The sequence below is a fragment of the Rutilus rutilus genome, assembly GCF_951802725.1.
Source record: "Rutilus rutilus genome assembly, chromosome: 2".
Taxonomy (NCBI): Eukaryota; Metazoa; Chordata; class Actinopteri; order Cypriniformes; family Leuciscidae; genus Rutilus; species Rutilus rutilus.
This window is the reverse complement of record NC_140210.1, coordinates 5,920,408-5,941,186: the sequence shown is the minus strand read 5'-3', so window position 1 is coordinate 5,941,186 and position 20,779 is coordinate 5,920,408. Positions and strand designations below refer to the sequence as shown.

The 20,779-nt window shown below is 39.1% G+C and overlaps 1 protein-coding gene across 2 annotated transcripts in view; it reads left to right on the top strand.

Moving 5' to 3' along the window:
- Positions 1 to 20,779, top strand: part of pard3ba (par-3 family cell polarity regulator beta a) — a 174,004-nt gene that overhangs the window by 97,057 nt on the left and 56,168 nt on the right. For both annotated transcript variants that reach the window (XM_084403120.1, XM_084403119.1), the window contains exons 14-16: positions 6,207 to 6,336; positions 7,193 to 7,305; positions 16,874 to 16,918. In XM_084403120.1, the coding sequence (XP_084259246.1) occupies positions 6,207 to 6,336; positions 7,193 to 7,305; positions 16,874 to 16,918 (288 nt within the window). The remainder of the gene's footprint in view (positions 1 to 6,206; positions 6,337 to 7,192; positions 7,306 to 16,873; positions 16,919 to 20,779) is intronic.

The following is a 20,779-nucleotide window of genomic DNA, read 5'->3' as shown; positions in this document are numbered from 1 at the left end:
GTGATAAACTCACAGTGAAGTTCTTTTTCGTTCTTTGCTTAGGGGTAAAAAGTTTGAAATACTGTTGAAACAATATATTGTTAACAAACATACCGATGCCGTCTACTGATGAGAGCGTCGTTTAGATGAATATGTGACCCGTGCTGGAAAAATGAGTCGCAATGAGCACATTTTGAGCGAATTTAATTTCACGCTCCCTATTAAAAAAACCTTCAAAATGATGTATGATTTGTTGGAATCAGACAAAACATGATTGTTGACTCTATCGACTTCAAACAGGTGTAGCAGTTTTGAGAAAAATCAAGTTAGAAGGTTCCAGAACAAAATCACCTAGCAACCATACTGTAACTTAAAATCCCTGGTAATAACACCAAATTTTGCAAAACCAAGTCAAACCCAAATATCTATAGGAAAAAGATTTATTCAACTTTTTTTTCCCCCATGATACCACAATTGTTTGATTAACATGAATGAAACAGACAGCCTATATATTAAGACCTACTGTACCGCACAGATCTAATATAATATCCACTTTAAGACATAACAGATAGCCTAATGTTTGCGTGAATACTCGCCAAAACAGATATTTTTAAAAACTGTTTTTCTCTGTAGGCTGTGTATATCAGGATCGCGTGCTGTCTGAGGCGTCTTTGTGCGCTCGCTTCGGATCTGTCAGTCAGCGCGAGTAAGATCGTTTTGTTTACATCAGCATGAGTTTAAACATCACATTTCATTGGTTCAGACTCATGCCATCGAGAATTTGCTATGAATACTCACAAAGTTGGAATTTGCGCTATAAACCGATACCAAACTTGTGCAGACGGGGGAAGTACAGTCGTCATGAAGAAAGCAGAGAAAAATGCCATTTTTCATGAACAAAGGGAAAAAAAACTTATAAATAAAGATACTTTTAGATGTTTAATTACTATTTGGAGCATTGGGATCACTAGACAAGGTCCTAACACATTTTTGTGAACCTCAAATCATTTTTCACTTGTTTTGCCTGGAGCTTGTAATTAGTCCATGCGCATTACGACAAAGTTTTCCAGCATGAGTCACATATGTAAATATGTGACTCATGCTGGGATCTAGATCAAGATGGCGCCGCGGATGGCTGCCTCGGTGTGGAGCTCTCCAGTCATTGTGTTGTTTTTGTTCGTTTGTTCTGCGTTTAGTCATTCTTTTCCTATCAGTTTCACCAAAGACGAACTTCTGGACATTAGGAAACACACACCAGACAAGTTTTTTACAGATTTTGATTACTCAGACGTTTTACTGGACATTCTCGTTGGAGGCGCAGCGGTGTTGTTAAAACGTGCGGTCAGACGCAAACGCGGGAAGCGCGCCGGCGCGCTGGTTAAACTCCGCGAGCGCGGCCTCCGCACTGCACTACCCAGTATTCATCTTGCGAATCTCCGATCTCTTCCTAACAAAATGGACGAACTTCTTCTCCTCACCCGCACTAACAAGGATTTTTTAAACTCCGCTGCTCTGTGCTTCACTGAAACCTGGCTGAGTGAAGCCATACCGGACAACGCACTACATCTGCCGGGCTTCCAGCTGTTCCGAGCGGATCGCATCGCGGAACTAACGGGGAAAACGAGAGGTGGTGGATTGTGTTTCTACATTAACGAAAGTTGGTGTTCAGATGTAACAACACTGAAGAAGATGTGCTCTCCTAATTTAGAGGCGCATTTCATAAACTGTAAACCTTTCTACTCGCCGCGGGAGTTTTCCTCATTCATTCTCGCGAATGTTTACATTCCTCCAGACGCGTGTGTGAGCGCGGCGCTACAACAGCTGGCTGAACATATAGCTGAAATGGAACAAAGGTACCCAGACTCTCTTTTAATCATTCTTGGGGATTTTAACAAAGCAAATCTCTCCCGTGAACTGCCAAAATACAGACAGCATGTTACATGTCCTACCAGAGACAGTAATATATTGGACCACTGTTACACCACGATAAAGAATGCGTATCACTCCGTCCCACGGGCAGCTTTGGGGCTCTCTGATCACTGTTTGGTTCATCTTATACCGACCTACAGGCAGAAACTGAAATCAGCTAAACCTGTATTAAGGACTGTAAAAAGATGGACCAACGAAGCAGAGCAGGATCTCCAGGCCTGCTTCGATTGCACTGATTGGACTGTTTTTGAAGCTGCAGCCACCGATCTGGATGAGCTCACAGATACTGTAACATCATATATCAGTTTCTGTGAGGATACATGCATTCCTACCAGGACATTCTTATCATTCACTAATGATAAACCATGGTTTACTGGGAAACTCAAACAGCTTCGTCATGCCAAAGAGGATGCTTACAGAAGTGGGGATAAAATCTTGTATAACCAGGCCAGAAACAAACTGACAAAGGAGATCAGAGTTGCTAAAAGAAGCTACTCTGAAAAGCTGAAAAACCAGTTTTCAGCCAACGACCCGGCATCAGTCTGGAGAGGCCTGAGGAACATCACCAACTACAAGTCACCATCCCCCCCATCTGTGGAGAATCAACAACTGGCTGACACTCTCAATGCATTCTATTGCAGGTTTGATAAGCCCAGACTCACACCTCACACCCGCCCTGATGTGCACTTCACACATCCACCATCACCTCCTGCAACCCCTCTCCTCCCCCCTTCTGCCATCCAACCTGAGCTTAAGGTCTGTGTGGAGGACGTGAGCAGAGTCTTCAAAAAACAGAAGACTAGGAAAGCTTCAGGCCCAGACGGCATCTCATCTGCTTGTCTAAAAGCCTGTGCTGACCAACTGGCCCCAGTCTTCACGCAGATCTTCAACAGATCATTGGAGCAGTGTGAAGTTCCCTGCTGCTTCAAACGCTCCACTATCATTCCGGTTCCCAAAAAAACAAAAATCACTGGACTTAATGACTACAGACCTGTCGCTCTCACGTCTGTGGTCATGAAGTCGTTTGAAAGACTGGTGTTGGCCCACCTGAAGGACATCACTGGACCCCTGATGGATCCCCTTCAGTTTGCTTACAGAGCAAACAGGTCTGTGGATGATGCAGTCAACATGGGACTGCACTATATCCTGCAACATCTTGACAGACCTGGGACTTATGCACGGATCTTATTTGTGGACTTCAGTTCGGCCTTCAATACCATCATCCCTGATCTTCTCACAGCCAAACTGACTCAGCTCTCCATGCCATCCACAATCTGTCAGTGGATCTCCAGCTTCCTGACGGACCGGCAGCAGCTAGTGAGACTGGGTAAACTCACATCCAGGACCCTCACCATCAGCACTGGTGCCCCCCAAGGGTGCGTTCTCTCCCCACTGCTCTTCTCCCTGTATACTAATGACTGCACTTCTAAAGACCCCTCTGTCAAGCTCCTGAAATTTGCAGACGACACCACTGTCATCGGTCTCATCCAAAATGGTGACGAGTCTGCTTACAGACTGGGGGTTGAACAGCTGGCTGTCTGGTGCAGTTATAACAACCTTGAGCTGAACACACTCAAAACAGTGGAGATGATCGTGGACTTCAGGAGAAACACCCCAGCACTCCCCCCTCTCACCATCATGAACAGCACTGTGGAAGCAGTGGAGTCATTCAGGTTCCTGGGCTCTACCATCTCCCAGGACCTGAAGTGGGCAAATCACATTGACTCCATTGTGAAAAAGGCCCAGCAGAGACTGTACTTCCTTCGCCAGCTGAAGAAGTTCAATCTGCCACAGGAGCTGCTGATCCAGTTCTACTCAGCCGTCATTGAGTCTGTTTTAAGCACTTCCATCACTGTCTGGTTTGGTTCAGCTACCAAATCGGACATCAGGAGACTACAACGGACAGTCCGGACTGCAGAGAGGATTATTGGTGCCCCCCTGCCAACCCTCCAGGACCTGTACTCTTCCAGAGTGAGGAAGAGAGCAGGTAAAATCATCACAGACTCCACTCACCCTGGACATCCCCTGTTTGAACTGTTACCGTCAGGACGGCGACACAGATCACTGGCCACAAGAACATCCAGGCACAGGAACAGTTTCTTTCCACAGGCCATTTCCCTTCTGAACACTTAACATGCCCCCCAAAGCATATGCCTGTAAGTGCAATACTCCCACTGTCTAGTGCAATAAACTCAGGTGATATTTATATCTTATTATTCATACTACTCAAATACTGTAAATATGTTTATAATCTGTAACATGCGCTAGACTCCCACTGTCTAGTGTAATATTCTCTAATTCAGGTGATATTTATATTATTCATACTACTCAAAATACTGTAAATATGTTCATAATCTGTAAATGTTTATTCAGACTAAACCCAACTGTGACCCTACTTTTTTACTTTTATACTATTTTTATTTATTTTTTATATATTTTCATTCTTAGAATTTGTATTACTATGTTCTTGTTGTATTTGTATTTGTATATGTGCACTGGAAGCTTCAGTACCAAGAAAAATTCCTTGTGGGTGCAAGCACACTTGGCAATAAAGCTCTTTCTGATTTCTGATTTCTGATTTCTGATTTCTGATGTGCTGCACACTTTCCTCTCAATAACAAAATAAACACAAAACAAAAACAACAACAACAGCGGTGAGAAAACAGCACGAGCTCAATTCGCCACTCCAGTCATGTCACCTCAATTTATACCATTTATACGAAATTGCTTTAAAGCCACACATATCATAACCGTTATCTATAGGCCTACTGTAATGAGATATTTACGAAGTTCATCACAAACAGAAAGACGAATGAACGTTTGCTTGAGCGATTGAAGGTAGTGCACTGGCACTGGAGTGAAATATTAAGCGTCACACCGCTCCGCTTCGCGCACATGCTCTGGTTCTTACTGGGCTTCCTAGACATCTGAGGTTTCCAACTGGATCATGTGACGGATCACATTGTTTCGCACGATCGCTTTGGTGGTGCTCGCCAAATCACGTTCTGTGTGAATGCACCTTCACTTATTGAGTGCATTTTTAACAGCACACCAAATGACAAAAGTAATTGCTTTTATATAATGTTAAGTGCTTTCATCTAAATTCTCTCACTGTTAAAGAAACAAAAGAAATTGATCAGTGCTCAGCAATAGAAAGCATGCGTTCATCATCAACACCAAGTGAAGAGAGCTTTGCTCCTCTGTAAGAGTACCAAATGAGTTCATTTTCTCTGCCGCCTCATTTTCCATGCCAGCGTAGCTTTCCATTAGCTTTTTCGACTTATACAAGTTGGAAATCTGCCCATCTCATCAATAGGGATGAAAAAGCCAATGACGATATTTTTGCTACATTCCCTTCCGTTTTTATGCAACGCGGCCTGACCTTGAAATCATTAAGCTGATGAAATGGATTCTAAGTGGGCCTTATTAGCATACTCGCAATTGTGCCGAGCGCTCGAGAACGGATAACAAACTGTTTTAAATTCACACTATTCTTTCCCCGCGCTCTCCAGAGAGTTGCTGTGCCAACACAAAAGGCTTTTTCCATGTTTTTTGGAAACCATTGTTTACTGATTAGCGTCTCTTGTCCGTCAAAGTATGTGACTGTACTTTAGTCGCACAAAGAGGGATGTGATATTTACACGCATCTCATTTTAAATTCAGATTACTTTCCATGCTTGTTTCAGTTAGATTTGGTCAAATCTGAAAAAAAAACAAACATTCAAACAGAACTCGTAAAAATGCCATTTTGTTGAGTTTTAACAAGGTATAGTTTTTAATCACGTGTTTTTACCAGCATTAATATTTCATGTCACTGCATATGACAGTCACTCTGTACTCACGATATGATAAATGTCTAAATGGTGGAAGAAACTGAGACAGTAGTGCAGAACATTGAGCAGTAATGGAGATATTTCAATGTTAGTGTGGTGTGTAGTGTGGTCATTGAGAGGGTCTCAAACACAGCCGTGTGTGTTTTTCTCACATGATTCACAACTGAGTGAACCTGGTCAAGTGTGTCTTATTCCTCATAATGGCAGGATTTTCAGTTTTTCAGAAAGAAATAACTCGCCCTCGTGTCATTTCAAACCTGTATGACTTTATATTTCTCAGTGGAATGCAAAAGGACATGTTAGTCAGGTCGCACATTGCTTTTTCATACAATAGAAGTGAACTACGGCTGTTGAGCTCTAAAACTGACAAAAAACACAAATCTTCTGACTCCATACAATGGCTTTGTGTGATGGACATCAGCTCTAATAATGGTATATAACATTAAATCTCATATTTCCAAACAGCTCCACACAGATCCCATGGCGACAGACAGGAACTGCCGGAGGAGGACTACGATGAAGATGATTTCCCCCCTCCGCCTTCTGATCAGGACCTGCTGGAAACAAACCTCCTGCACAAACACCAACAAGATCGGTTAGTTATAGAGCTCAGAATAACATCAGAGATAATAACCGTAGTTCATAGAATTTCTTTGAGTTCTCTTATCATGAAGCCAGATAATCTGGTACTTTGATCAACGCTCAGTATCCTGAAGGCTTATTTCAAAGACTTGAACACAATGATACCATGTAGAATAATTATTTATGCCATTTATCTAGTTGTGCCATCAAATATTAGTTCAAATACCTAATTTTATCCACTTACATATTCTTATTTACTTGTATACTTACACACACACACACACACACACACACACACACACACACACACACACACACACACAAAATGGTGGACAGAAATTAAATTAATTTTGATTGTTAATACTTTTATGCAGCAAGGATGCATCAAATTGATCAAAATTGACTGTAAAGACATTTATAAAGTTTCTGTTTCAAATAAATGCTGTTCTTTTAAACTGAAGCAGCACAGCTGTTTTTAACATTGATAATAATAATCAGAAATGTTTCTTGAGCAGCAAATCAGCATATTATCATTTCTGAAGGATCATGTGACACTGAAGACTGGAGTAATGATGCTGAAAATTAGATTAGAGTAAATTACATTACAAATATAAAACAGTTATTTTAAATTGTAATAGTATTTCATAATATTACTATTTTTAGTGTATTTTGATCAAATAAATGCAGCCTTGGTGAACATCAGAGGCTTCATTCAGAAACTTTTAATTCCCAAACTTTTGTATTTTATGTTTTAAACTGTTATACTACCGCATTACAGGATGTTGCTTAGATATTAGATCAACCAAACTGAATTGTGAAAAGCAATTAGCATTGCCATCAAGAAGTTTTTTTTTTAATCTGTCTTGTAGGGCTGAAATTGAGCCTGTTTCCTATGTGAACAACCCCAACAACCAACAATACCCTCAACGACAGAAACTCCCAGATTACTCCAGCAACAGGTCCTCTAAGAGCATGGATTTAGGTATGGAAACACACACATACACCACATCTACCAGAAACTACCCACAGAATAATGTCCGGATAAAATGAACTACATCTTGTGGACATAGTTTTAACACACAACTCAATTAAGCAAGGCTGTCCAGTACAAATATATATATACACAAAATCAGCAATTCCCCATCTTACAGACTGGTTTTGAGTGCTAGGATGGAGCAAACTACCACAATCTAGCATACTATACTGGGACTGTTCAGACTGCACCCTGACAATGACTTGAAGTGCTACTTCTGTGCATTTATCGCTTGGTTAACTTAGATTGTGTCAGGTTGGTCAATAAGACGCAGGTTTTTAAAGTGAAATGGTGTGTGTTACAGTGTTGCAACTGTTCTTAAAGCCTTATAGAAAAACCCTAAAGGTTATACTGAGACTTTTTAAGGTTTTGGTCTGTATTTCTCTGTATAACATAGTGGAAACCGATTGCCTTCAGTGCAAAATAAAGCCCTGTAGCTACACATTTCCCAGTATTCGCCATGGATGACCCCGATAACTTATCCTCTCTCTTTTCCACCGGCTCCGGAAACATGAGGGATATTTCTGTGCTCCACAATGGGAAGTTTTCGCCCGTTTCCAATTACATTTCATTAGGGTGGAGTATTGGCTTCAGCGCCACTGCCACTGCGCTAATCTCCTCGCTGCTGAAAGCTGATTGGTTTTCATTACCCACATCTCATAGTGTCTTGCTTTGCTGCCATCTTTTATCCTCCATCCAGACCTTTTCCCCTCTATTTATTTCTTTATCTTTCTCTCTCACTTTTTCGTTTTGTTCTTTAAGTTACTCTTTCAATTTTTCTGTGTAGGCTTTGTGTCCTGTGGTTCAGTTGCTGTTTCTTTTTGTCCTTGTCTTTGACCTTTTTTTTCCATTTCTTTTTGTCCTTTTTTATTTATATTTAAATGAATATATACACTATTTATGTAGTTTTAAACTGAATACATGTAAGTCTTTAAAAATGTCCTTTTTAAAGACTTACATAATCATATTGTTACATAGGCATCAGCATTAGGTCATTCACTAAAAATGATTATAACTTTTATAATTTTTAGATCACACATGTTTAGAATATTTTTCATATTTCTTTATTTCATATTTCTTTTTTCATTTAACATTAAAAATAAAACCATAGTAATTAAAAAAAAAAGATTATTTATTAAAGCTACATATTAATAATAATTTAACAAAAAAAGTGCATCAATGTAGAATCATTAGGGTGCATAGATGTGGTTGCTTATATTTTGTTTAAACTAAATTATTTAAAGTTTTAAATTTCGAGTCTTAGATAAAGCTGTAAAATGCATGCAAAATTCCAAAAACGATTACCATCAAAGGGATTGTTTTTGGAGGGTTTTTGGGTAATGGATTTCCAGTCAGGGTCATCTGTAATGCGACTGAAGTTGAGAGCAATTTCAGACACTTACTCTAGCATTAACCGCTGTCAGAGTAATACAGGTCATTTATATCCAAATACAAAAATAGCCAGCATATTTATTCATTGTAAATTACAAGCATTCTGCAAACCTTTAAGGTAATATATCCATCACCCAAGGGTCCACTTTTCTTGTCCTCAAGATGCTTAATTTCAGTCTGGCTAATGTTTTCCTCTGTGATATTGCGAAACGTTGAAAGACAAAGGTTTTCTTCAGTCAAGCGTGATCCCTATGAAAGATTTGGCTGGAGTTTTGGCTCGGCTCGAGTCTCTCAGAAAGAGCTTTATCCTGCCAGTCGCATCATTAGCAGCTGTATGTGTTTTTCTGGGCAGGAGTTCATGTGAAAATGCTCTTAATTTCTCATTTGCTGATTGCTTTCAGGCCATTTACCTTTACTGTTATGCAAAAGTGCAATACACTAGCCAAATGGGGTTTTATCGGAATATGTAGCCTATAACTGTTTTTAATTTTTCTGCAGAACATTTTAATGAAAAACCCACATTTAATGCTGAACTGATGTGGCTGGATGCCAGGTCACAGTGGTCCTAAACAGAGGTTCTGAGTGGATCGCTAGAAGGCACTGGGTGTTGCTGTGGTGTTTCGGGTGTTTTGATAGGGAATTCGGCACAAGCACAAGCAACAAAGTTCTAGGCTTTAGGCATTGTTGCTATGCGATTCTAGATAGTTGCCTAGAGTGTTTGGGTTGTAGGCCAAGGCGTTCCTAAAGGGTTCTGCGTGTTGCAGTGGTGCTTTGAGTGGTTGCAAGGGTGTTCTGCACATTGCTATTGTGTTTTAACTGTTGCTAGGGAATTCTAGATGGTTGCTAGAGTGTTTGGGTTGGTAGCTGTGGCATTCCTGGAGAGTTCTGAGTGTTGCTTTGGTGTTTTGGGTGGTTGCAAGGGTGTTCTGCATGTTGCTAGAGTGTTTTGGTGTTGCTAAGATTTTAAGAATTGCTGCTAGGGCTTTGTTTTGGTGTTTTGGGTGGTTGCTAGAGTATTTGGGTTGGTAGCTAAGGTATTCCTAGAGTGTTCTGGGTGTTGCTGTGGTGTTTTGGGTGGTTGCTAGAGTGTTTGGGTTGGTAGCTAAGGTATTCCTAGAGTGTTCTGGGTGTTGCTGTGGTGTTTTGAGTGGTTGCAAGGGTGTTCTGCACATTGCTATTGTGTTTTAAATGTTGCTAGGATGTTCAGGGTTGCTGCTAGGGAATTCTAGATGGTTGCTAGAGTGTTTGGGTTGGTAGCTGTGGCATTCCTGGAGAGTTCTGAGTGTTGCTTTGATGTTTTGGGTGGTTGCAAAGGTGTTCTGCATGTTGCTAGGGTGTTTTGGTGTTGCTAAGATTTTAAGAATTGCTGCTAGGGCTTTGTTTTGGTGTTTTGGGTGGTTGCTAGAGTGTTTGGGTTGGTAGCTAAGGTATTCCTAGAGTGTTCTGGGTGTTGCTGTGGTGTTTTGAGTGGTTGCAAGGGTGTTCTGCACATTGCTATTGTGTTTTAAATGTTGCTAGGATGTTCAGGGTTGCTGCTAGGGAATTCTAGATGGTTGCTAGAGTGTTTGGGTTGGTAGCTGTGGCATTCCTGGAGAGTTCTGAGTGTTGCTTTGATGTTTTGGGTGGTTGCAAAGGTGTTCTGCATGTTGCTAGGGTGTTTTGGTGTTGCTAAGATTTTAAGAATTGCTGCTAGGGCTTTGTTTTGGTGTTTTGGGTGGTTGCTAGAGTGTTTGGGTTGGTAGCTAAGGTATTCCTAGAGTGTTCTGGGTGTTGCTGTGGTGTTTTGGGTGGTTGCTAGAGTGTTTGGGTTGGTAGCTAAGGTATTCCTAGAGTGTTCTGGGTGTTGCTGTGGTGTTTTGAGTGGTTGCAAGGGTGTTCTGCACATTGCTATTGTGTTTTAAATGTTGCTAGGGAATTCTAGATGGTTGCTAGAGTGTTTGGGTTGGTAGCTGTGGCATTCCTGGAGAGTTCTGAGTGTTGCTTTGGTGTTTTGGGTGGTTGCTAGAGTGTTTGGGTTGTAGGCCAAGGCGTTCCTAAAGGGTTCTGCGTGTTGCAGTGGTGCTTTGAGTGGTTGCAAGGGTGTTCTGCACATTGCTATTGTGTTTTAACTGTTGCTAGGGAATTCTAGATGGTTGCTAGAGTGTTTGGGTTGGTAGCTGTGGCATTCCTGGAGAGTTCTGAGTGTTGCTTTGGTGTTTTGGGTGGTTGCAAAGGTGTTCTGCATGTTGCTAGGGTGTTTTGGTGTTGCTAAGATTTTAAGAATTGCTGCTAGGGCTTTGTTTTGGTGTTTTGGGTGGTTGCTAGAGTGTTTGGGTTGGTAGCTAAGGTATTCCTAGAGTGTTCTGGGTGTTGCTGTGGTGTTTTGGGTGGTTGCTAGAGTGTTTGGGTTGGTAGCTAAGGTATTCCTAGAGTGTTCTGGGTGTTGCTGTGGTGTTTTGAGTGGTTGCAAGGGTGTTCTGCACATTGCTATTGTGTTTTAAATGTTGCTAGGGAATTCTAGATGGTTGCTAGAGTGTTTGGGTTGGTAGCTGTGGCATTCCTGGAGAGTTCTGAGTGTTGCTTTGGTGTTTTGGGTGGTTGCTAGAGTGTTTGGGTTGTAGGCCAAGGCGTTCCTAAAGGGTTCTGCGTGTTGCAGTGGTGCTTTGAGTGGTTGCAAGGGTGTTCTGCACATTGCTATTGTGTTTTAACTGTTGCTAGGGAATTCTAGATGGTTGCTAGAGTGTTTGGGTTGGTAGCTGTGGCATTCCTGGAGAGTTCTGAGTGTTGCTTTGGTGTTTTGGGTGGTTGCAAAGGTGTTCTGCATGTTGCTAGGGTGTTTTGGTGTTGCTAAGATTTTAAGGATTGCTGCTAGGGCATTGTTTTGGTGTTTTGGGTAGTTGCTAGAGTGTTTGGGTTGGTAGCTAAGGTATTCCTAGAGTGTTCTGGGTGTTGCTTTGCTTTGGTGTTTTGAGTGGTTACCAGAGTGTTCGGCACGTTGGTAGGGTGTTTTAAGTGTTGCTAGGATGTTCAGGGTTGCTGCTAGGGTGTTGCTAGGGAATTCTAGATGGTTGCTAGAGTGTTTGGGTTGGTAGCTGAGGCATTCCTGGGGTGTTCTGAGTGTTGCTTTGGTGTTTTGGTGTTGCTAAGATTTTAAGAATTGCTGCTAGGGCATTGTTTTGGTGTTTTGGGTGGTTGCTAGAGTGTTTGGGTTGGTAGCTAAGGTATTCCCAGAGTGTTCTGGGTGTTGCTTTGGTGTTTTGAGTGGTTACCACATTGGCAGGGTGTTTTGCAAAGGTGGTTTTGGGTGGTTGCAAGGGTGTTCTGCATGTTGCTAGGGTGTTTTTGTTGTTGCCGAGATGTTCAGTGTTGCTGCTTGGGTGTTGCTAAGGGGTTTCGGGTGGTTGGTAGCAAAGGCATTACTAGAGGATTCTGGGTGCTGTGGTGTTTTGGGTGGTTTCTAGGGCATTCTGCATGTTGCTGTGGTTTTCTGGGTGGTTACTGGGATATTCAGAGTGGTTGCTAGGGCTTTCAGGATTGTTGCTAGGTTGTTCAGGGTGGCTGCTTGATTTGGCAAACACAGCTAAATATATAATAAATTTTTATAAATGTGCTTGTGAAGGATTTTTATTTTTTATTTTTTTATTTCTTGTTCGTGTGTGATATTTGGATGTGTTTTTCTGCATGCATGAGTGTGACATTGTGTCTGTGCTATGTTGAGTGTGGATAATCCAGATTTGTACGCACTTTCAAGCATTCAAAGGCAAACTATTATCCCCCTCCCCCGCTTTATTCTTCTGTACCTATTTTACCCCCATCAGCCCTTTTTGTGTTCTCTCACATACATGTCCATATGTACACACACGTGTGTAAACCCACACCGGCTTGCACAAGCTTCTCCTCCAGTGTTATTTCTCAGCTGGGGAAATTGAGCTCATAAAAGATGAAAAGGCTTATTTAAGAGAAATTGCAGTGTAATGAAACCCCATTATTGTATCCCATGGTGCAATGCCTGTGGCAGCAGCTGCTCTTCACTGCTCAATCCTGTTTGTGTGGATTAGTCTCTCTCTCTCTCACACACAGACACACACTTTCTCGTTTTCACCACTCACACTCAGGCCCACACACTAATAATTCCTTGTTGTCCTCCACGGGGCGCTACTGTAAATGTCTTCGATGTGTCATCATGGCTTGCACAGATGTAGTCGCTCATATGCACTGCACTTCCTTTTTCTAGGAAAAAAATCAGAGCTTTCTTAAAAAAAGATACATTTGTTTGAGAGGCAAAATGAAAGGCAAAGATCTATTTTATAATATATATTACTGTTTAAAATATAATATTACTGTCTTTATTATACATATACAGTGCTATGCATAAGTTTAGACACCCATACTAAAGTTGACTAAAAAGAGGAATAAAAAATCATCTTTTGGAAACTGAACTTAATGCCTTAATTTAAAAAATTAGGAAAAATCCAACCTTTAAGGACACCAATTTTCTTTGTGAATGAATAATGTATCGTAAATAAATAAATGTTCTTCCTTAAAATACAGGGTGCATAAGTTTGGACACCCCTATGTTAAATTCCCATAGAGGCAGGCAGATTTTTATTTTTAAAGGCCAGTTACTTCATGGATCCAGGATACTATCCATCGTGATAAAGTTCCCTTGGCCTTTGGATTTAAAATAGCTGCACATCATCACATAGCCTTCACCATACCTAGAGATTGGCATGGTTTTATTTCAGTTAGCCTAATAGCTAGTTTGATTTGCATTGAGAGATGATCTTATGGAAAGTACCCCATGCCAATCTCTAGGTATGGTGAAGGCTATGTGATGATGTGGGGCTATTTTAATTCCAAAGGCCAAGGGAACTTTATCAGGATGCATAGTATCCTGGATCCATGAAGTAACTGGCCTTTAAAAAAAAAAATCTGCCTGGCTCTATGGGAATTTAACATAGGGGTGTCCAAACTTATGCACCCTGTATTTTAAGGAAGAACATTTATTTATTTACGATACATTATTCATTCACAAAGAAAATTGGTGTCCTTAAAGGTTGGATTTTTCCTAATTTTTTAAATTAAGGCATTAAGTTCAATTTCCAAAAGATGATTTTTTATTCCTCTTTTTAGTCAACTTTAGCATGGGTGTCTAAACTTATGCATAGCACTGTATATATATATATATATATATAATATATATATTATTTAACAAGGATGCATTCAATTGATCAAAAGAGACAGTAAAGACATTTTTAATGTTACAAAAAATCTCTAGTTCAAATTAATGCTGTTCTTTTTAACTTTCTATTCATCGAAGAAATTTGTATTAAAAATATGTAGCAGCACAGCTCTTTTCAATAATAAATATAATAGTAATAATAATAATATATTTTTGTTGAGCAGCATATTATGATTTCTGAAGGATCATGTGACAGTGGAGACTGGAGTAATGATGCTGGAAATTCAGCTTTGATCACAGGAATAAATTAAATTTAAAAATATAAAAATGGAAAACAGCTTTAAATTGTAATAATTTTTCACAATATTAATGTTTTAGTGTTTTTATTTTATTTATTTTTTATTTATTTTTTTTAATCAAATAAATGCAGTCTTGATGACAATAAAATCTTACTGATCCCAAACTTTTTAACGATAGTATAGCTGAGAAAAATACACACAGAACAGACCTTCCGTAGAGCAGTGGTTCTCAATTCCAGTCCTCGTGACCCACTGCTCTGCACATTTTGTGTGTCTCCCTTATTTAACACACCTGAACCAGATCATCAGCTCATTAGGAGAGACTCCATGAACTGTCAGATAAGAGAGACATGCAAAATGTGCAGAGCAGTGGGTCACGAGGACTGGAATTGAGAACCACTGCCGTAGAGGATACTGTACACTGTAAAAAATAAAAAAATTATAATAAAAAAATATATAAATACCCTGTTTTTCTTTGTTATGAATTCTGCTATGTGTGCACAATGTAACACGAGCTGTTCAAGTGTGTGTAGTGTGTGTTTAGGCAAACGGCAGATGTTCTCAGCTGTACAGAAGCGTAACTGGCCCTGCACAGCTCTTCCTAATTAAAACCAAGTGTGGCTACTAGAGAGACAGAGAGAGAGAGACAGAGACAGAGAGAGAGAGACAGAGAGAGAGAGAGAGACAGAGAGAGGGAGAGACAGAGAGAGAGAGAGACAGAGAGAGAGAGAGACAGAGAGAGAGAGAGAGACAGAGAGAGAGAGAGAGACAGACAGAGAGAGAGACAGACAGAGAGAGAGACAGACAGAGAGACAGACAGACAGAGAGAGAGACAGAGAGAGCTACATCTATACACCAGCACACATGTGGAAAAAGATAGAATGGTTGCACTTTATTTTACAGTACATGTACTTATGTGTACTTACCTAAAAAAGTACTGGGTCATATAAGGTAACTACATGGGTTAAGGTTAGGTGAAGGTTCAGGGTTAGTACCTAGTTATAACCCAGTTATTGTAATTAATATAATAAGTACAGAGTATGTACATGCGGAACAGGACTGTAAAATAATATGCTACCAATAGAATTTAGGAGAAGAGATCTTTTCAAATCCAATGTATTATTCAGTCAGTTTCTGTGTTTTTTTTTTTAAAGGGGTCATATAATGCCATTTTTGTACAAGCTAATATGATTCTTTAGGGTCTAAATTAAAAGTTTGTAATATACTTTAATTAAAAATTCTCATTAGTATTGTAAGAAAACACTAATTTTACCTGGTCAAAAACAGCTCTGTTTTCAGCACGCCGTTTACGTGCATGTGTCTTTAAATGATAATGAGCTTTGCTCACCCCGCCCCTCTGTTCTGTGCGTACACCGTTTCTAACACAATAACCATAACGCGTTGTTCATTATAAACGTGGGATTATGAATTATATTGAGAACGTCGTACATAGAAAACATGCCGTAATGTACCCTGAGTGTAAACAGCCGCATTCATTGTGAAGCGTGCAGCAAGCAATTTGCAAAGATTAATATAAATATTAATATAAAGGTTAATAAAACATTACACTCACTTCAGTTATTCTGGAGGTGCAGCAGGAACACGAATAGTTGGTACCGATCCTCAGGAGCAGCTTCTTAGCAAAACCAGCTTTATATTGACCTCGTTTGGTAAGAAATGATTCGCGCAAACATGAAAGCATTGACGTTGATCGTGGGGAATATTCCCTTTGAAAACAAACTCAGCCACTGCGTCTTCAGCGGTTCGGATTTAGGAACATCAAAATGACTGCTGTGTTCCTTATTACACCCAAGAACAGAACACCACAATCGCTTAGACGCCATTCTGCTCATAGACAGTGCTCCAGCGTATCAATAATGAGCGCGCCGGTCCGCGCGGACTATGATTGACAGCTCGCTCACGAGCGAGGGCGGGTCTGTGTTGAAACGCTGCTGTCAATCAAAAAACGTGGGAGGGGCGTCCGACCGTGTGACGTCACTAGGTCGAACGGCTTGATTTTAGAGAGGGGAAAACATATAAGGAGATAAAAAAAAACACTGGATGTATTTATATCATTTTATGATGGTTGTGTACAGGCACTGCCAACACACATTTCAGTACAATCAACTTGTAAAAGAGCATGTACCATGACCCCTTTAAAGTTTTGTTCTTATAATGGTTCGGTATAATACATTTTACAAGTTATGCTTGGACTCATTTGAGGCGTGAACCATTACAATTACTTTTATTAAGGGCTATATAAAAATTGGAGTTTTGTGGCTTTAACTCTGCTAAATAGCCTAAACCAGCATGAGGTGGTTTGCTAGTCTTATCTGGTTTCCTTGAAGGCTTATGTTTGTCAGTTGGCTGGTTTTAGAAGGGTTTTAGGTACGTTTAAGCTGGTCAGGCTGGGAAACCATCTGCCTCCCAGTTAAACCAGCTGAACGGCAGCTTGGCCAGGCTTGAAGACCTTTAAGTTAAAACCTTCTAAGTTTTGTTTAAGCTTTGAAGTTTGAAGCTGTTTATAAGCTAATGTCAACAAAATCAGCTAACAATAGAAGTGCAAATGTTTAAAAAGTATTACCGTAACACATAAACTTTACAATTGTTAATGTGACACAAATGAGAATTTAAAGAATGGATGTTTTATGTTGGTGTGTTTCAGTGGCGGATGAGAGTAACATGGCCTCCATTCAAGGACAGCGACCCGGTAAGAATTTGAACACACACACACACACACACACACAAACACGCAGCACATATTAAAGAAACAAGCCACATAAGGACATGATTTTACCACGGTTAAGGAGTTTTGTTTACCCCCTTAAGTGTAAGTGTAACAGCAGCAACAGAAATATGATAAAAGACACCCGTGTTCAATATGTAATTATGTTATTAATAAACAATACTTGCAGTAAACAATTCCTCTGCCAAGTTGTAGAGTTTATCAGCCTTGCGATGTCAGTTCCATCATACTGCTTTAAAAGCCAACATCTCATTTATGGTCAAACGCTACAAGGCTGGCCCAAGATCAAGCATGCGATCTGTAAAGCGCTGTGTTAGTTGACTCACAGGCCAGTAATCTGACCCCAGATCAGTGGCTGTGTCTCAGCCAAGTCAAATGAAGATAAACGGAGGGCGACTGCTGCCCATTTGTAAGTCTTGTCAGTTGAGGTGAGAGAGTGAGTTGCTGCAAGGAGGGATTGAGTTAGTGGAGGAAACACACACAGTGAAAGCAGTGACCGCTAGACCACAGACACCTACAGACTCTCTTCCAAAACCCTCGTGTTCAACAATAATACATGTCAGAATATAACATTTTCAGTTTTGCTGATGTTAATGTTTACGTTGTTATGCTTTATACTTATACAGTGTACAATACCGGTCAAAAGTTTGGAAACATTACTATTTTTTACTATTATGCTCATCAAGTCTGCATGTAATTGATCAAAAATAAAGTACAAAACAGTAATATTGTGAAATATTATTACGATTATAGTTACTTAACAAAAAGTATGGTTTTACTTTAAAATATAATTTTTATCAGTCATTACTCCAGTCTTCAGTGTCACATGATCCTTCAGAAATCATTCTAATATGCTGATTTGATACAGTTGTGCTGCTTAATATTTTTTGGTACTTTTTTCAGGATTCTTTGATTAATTAAAAAAGTTAAAAAGAACAGAATTTATTCAAAATAGAAATATTTTCTTACAATGTAAATCTTTATTATCTCTTTTTATCAATTTAACACGTCCTTGTATTCATTCATACATGTATTCAACTGAAATTTCAATCTTTTGAACGGTAGTGTATATTGTTACAAAAGATTTCTATTAAAAAAAAAAAAAAAAAAGTTTTTAACTTTTAATTAATCAAAGAATCCTGAAAAAAAGTATCACAGGTTATAAAAATATAATTTTTATATTATAAAATATTTTATTATAAAATATTATGCTTTATATTATAAAAATATAAGTAAGATTCCAAGATTGATCATAAATCAGCATATTAGAATGATTTCTGAAGGATCATGTGACACTTAAGACTGGAGTAATGATGCTGAAAATTCAGCTTTGCATCACAGGAATAAATTACATTTTGAAGTATAATAAAATAGAAAACCATTATTTTAAAATGTAATAATATTTCACAATATTACAGTTTTTTTCCTGTATTTTCTTATCAAATAAATGCAGCCTTGATGAGCTAAAGAGACTTCTTTCAAAAACATTAAAAATAGTAATGTTTCCAAACTTTTGATCGGTACACACACACACACAATAACAACCCAATCGTGGTTGTACTGTACGCGTAAACTCAAACACATGGCATTGGATCCTAAATTGCATCAAAATCAAAACCACATGCACACAGTCAATTTAGCGGCTCTCACAGCATGTGCCTGCATAAAAAAACATACACAGACACATTTACATGCATAGTCTTCACACGACTGTTTTGTATACTTCTCAGGGGTCAGGGACAATGGTAAATACATGAAAGACTGATTGGAGTGTAGTTTTACAGATGTGGGATCCGATAGATATTGACAAGCTGCAGGCTATTCTGCTGACGCACTCATTTTTCTCTCTTCCCTCTGGCACGCTCTACCTACGCCAGACTCCTTTATATGCTCTGACATATTTCATTATTAGGATGGTCTTGAAGACGTGGCCGCTCGGAGTTTAATCTGGCTAAAAACCCCTAGCTAGTGCTGGCCAAGCCAACCACTGCGGTACTCTCTCTCTCCTTGCATCTGCTTTGCAGTAAATGCAATATTTTTAAATGTATTTTTCCTGTAAATTCACCATCTAGTCCAGCATTGTCTCTATTATTATTATTATTATTATTATTATTATTATTATTATGATCATTATTATTAATAGGTTTTTGTGGAGTCTACTAAATGTTTTAGTAAATATGTTTTAGGTTACTTATTATTAATAAAAAAAATCTAGCACAGTAATAATGTTATTTATCCATAATGTCAAAACCAGATTTATTGCCTTGACTATTGAACGCCAGCCTTCCCTTAAGCAACCTAGAAAAAAAACATTGCACTCATGTGATGTTCCCTTTATGGTAAGTAACAAATCATATGACTTGCGTGTCTGTGAAAATTGTATCCAGGAAACCATAATCCTTTATCACTATAAAGAGTTCATAAGAAAGAGGTGGTTGCTAAACCACTTGAAATAACTCTGAGAATCTTAGGTGTTCTTCTAAGAGAATGAGTGAAACACTCTTCACTGTTAATGGTCATATTGAGCTTTAGATATTATTGTAAAAAACAATAGTGAAGCATATAGAGTCTTAAAAAAGTGTTTTTGTGTGTGTAGTTAAAATGTACAAACGCTTACGCGTAGGGTCCAAAATGTTTTGCTTTACTTGTTAATGGCTAGTGAACTTATTAGAAAATATTTTGAATTAAATGAAACCGTATTCTGCATTGTTTAATTAAAAACAAGCAATTTTGTCTTTTTCCCAATAGTAAAGCTGTATTTTCAAAAGAGAAGATAACATTTGCAACTTTTATAAATGTTCCAATTGACATTTATACCTTCCATATTAAATGCTGGGTACCTCTTAATCACTATTTAATTTTATTTAATTTAATTTTATTTTATTTTATTTTATTTTATTTTATTTTATTTTATTTTATTTTATTTTATTTTATTTTATTTTATTTTATTTTATTTTATTTATTTTTTATTTTTTTGGGATTGAATTGAGGATTTAAAACCAGCCAAATTTTCTTTACATTTTCTTTATTATTCATTCCATTTTCCAACCAGTCACAGGAATGAACATATGCGTTTAGACTATTCTCCTTATAATTAAATTTTCTCTACCTCTGCTACTTTCAAATATAAACTTGAATATTTTCTGTGGAGGCGAAAGCTGTTCGATAAAGCTCAACAATCACTGACCTCTCATTTGATTCTTGCGTAAGCGTCAGATAGTTGTGCTTTTAACCATGCGTTATGTTGCGATTCTTAAAGTGCATGGTTGAATCATGCACAAACATGAATTAAGAATATAATTTATTTTGGCTTTAAATACTACTTTAATTGTTTATGTGTCCAAATTAGTGGAGTATAACTCACCTTTTTGCTAGCATCAAAGCAACGTGTACATGTTTGTATACGTGTGTGTGTGTGGTTGGAGAGCCGAGTCCCGGTCTGCAGGAGAGGAGAACATGTCCATTAAGAGGATAGATGAAAGATGCTGGAGGCATCGCTCTCTCTCTCACTGGCTTTCCTCCAACACTCCCACACTTTCCTGTGGCACCTCTCATCCAAATGAAGACCGCTCATAGAGCCTGCGTTGCTCACGGGCTCTGCTCTGCTTTAGCTCACAGTTCACCATCTCTTCATTCATCTCTCTTCCTCTTCGTTTGCCGGCTTCGGCCCTGCAGCGCTGCTTCTGCTGATTTGTTTGTTTTTGTCTTCGTCTCATTATTTTCCCTTTTCGTGATAATGGCAGCATACAGGTACCTGTCTGCCAGAGAGACTTGGCCAATTAGAGTTTTATTTCCTATGAACTTGTTCATTCCTGTTTCGCTGTG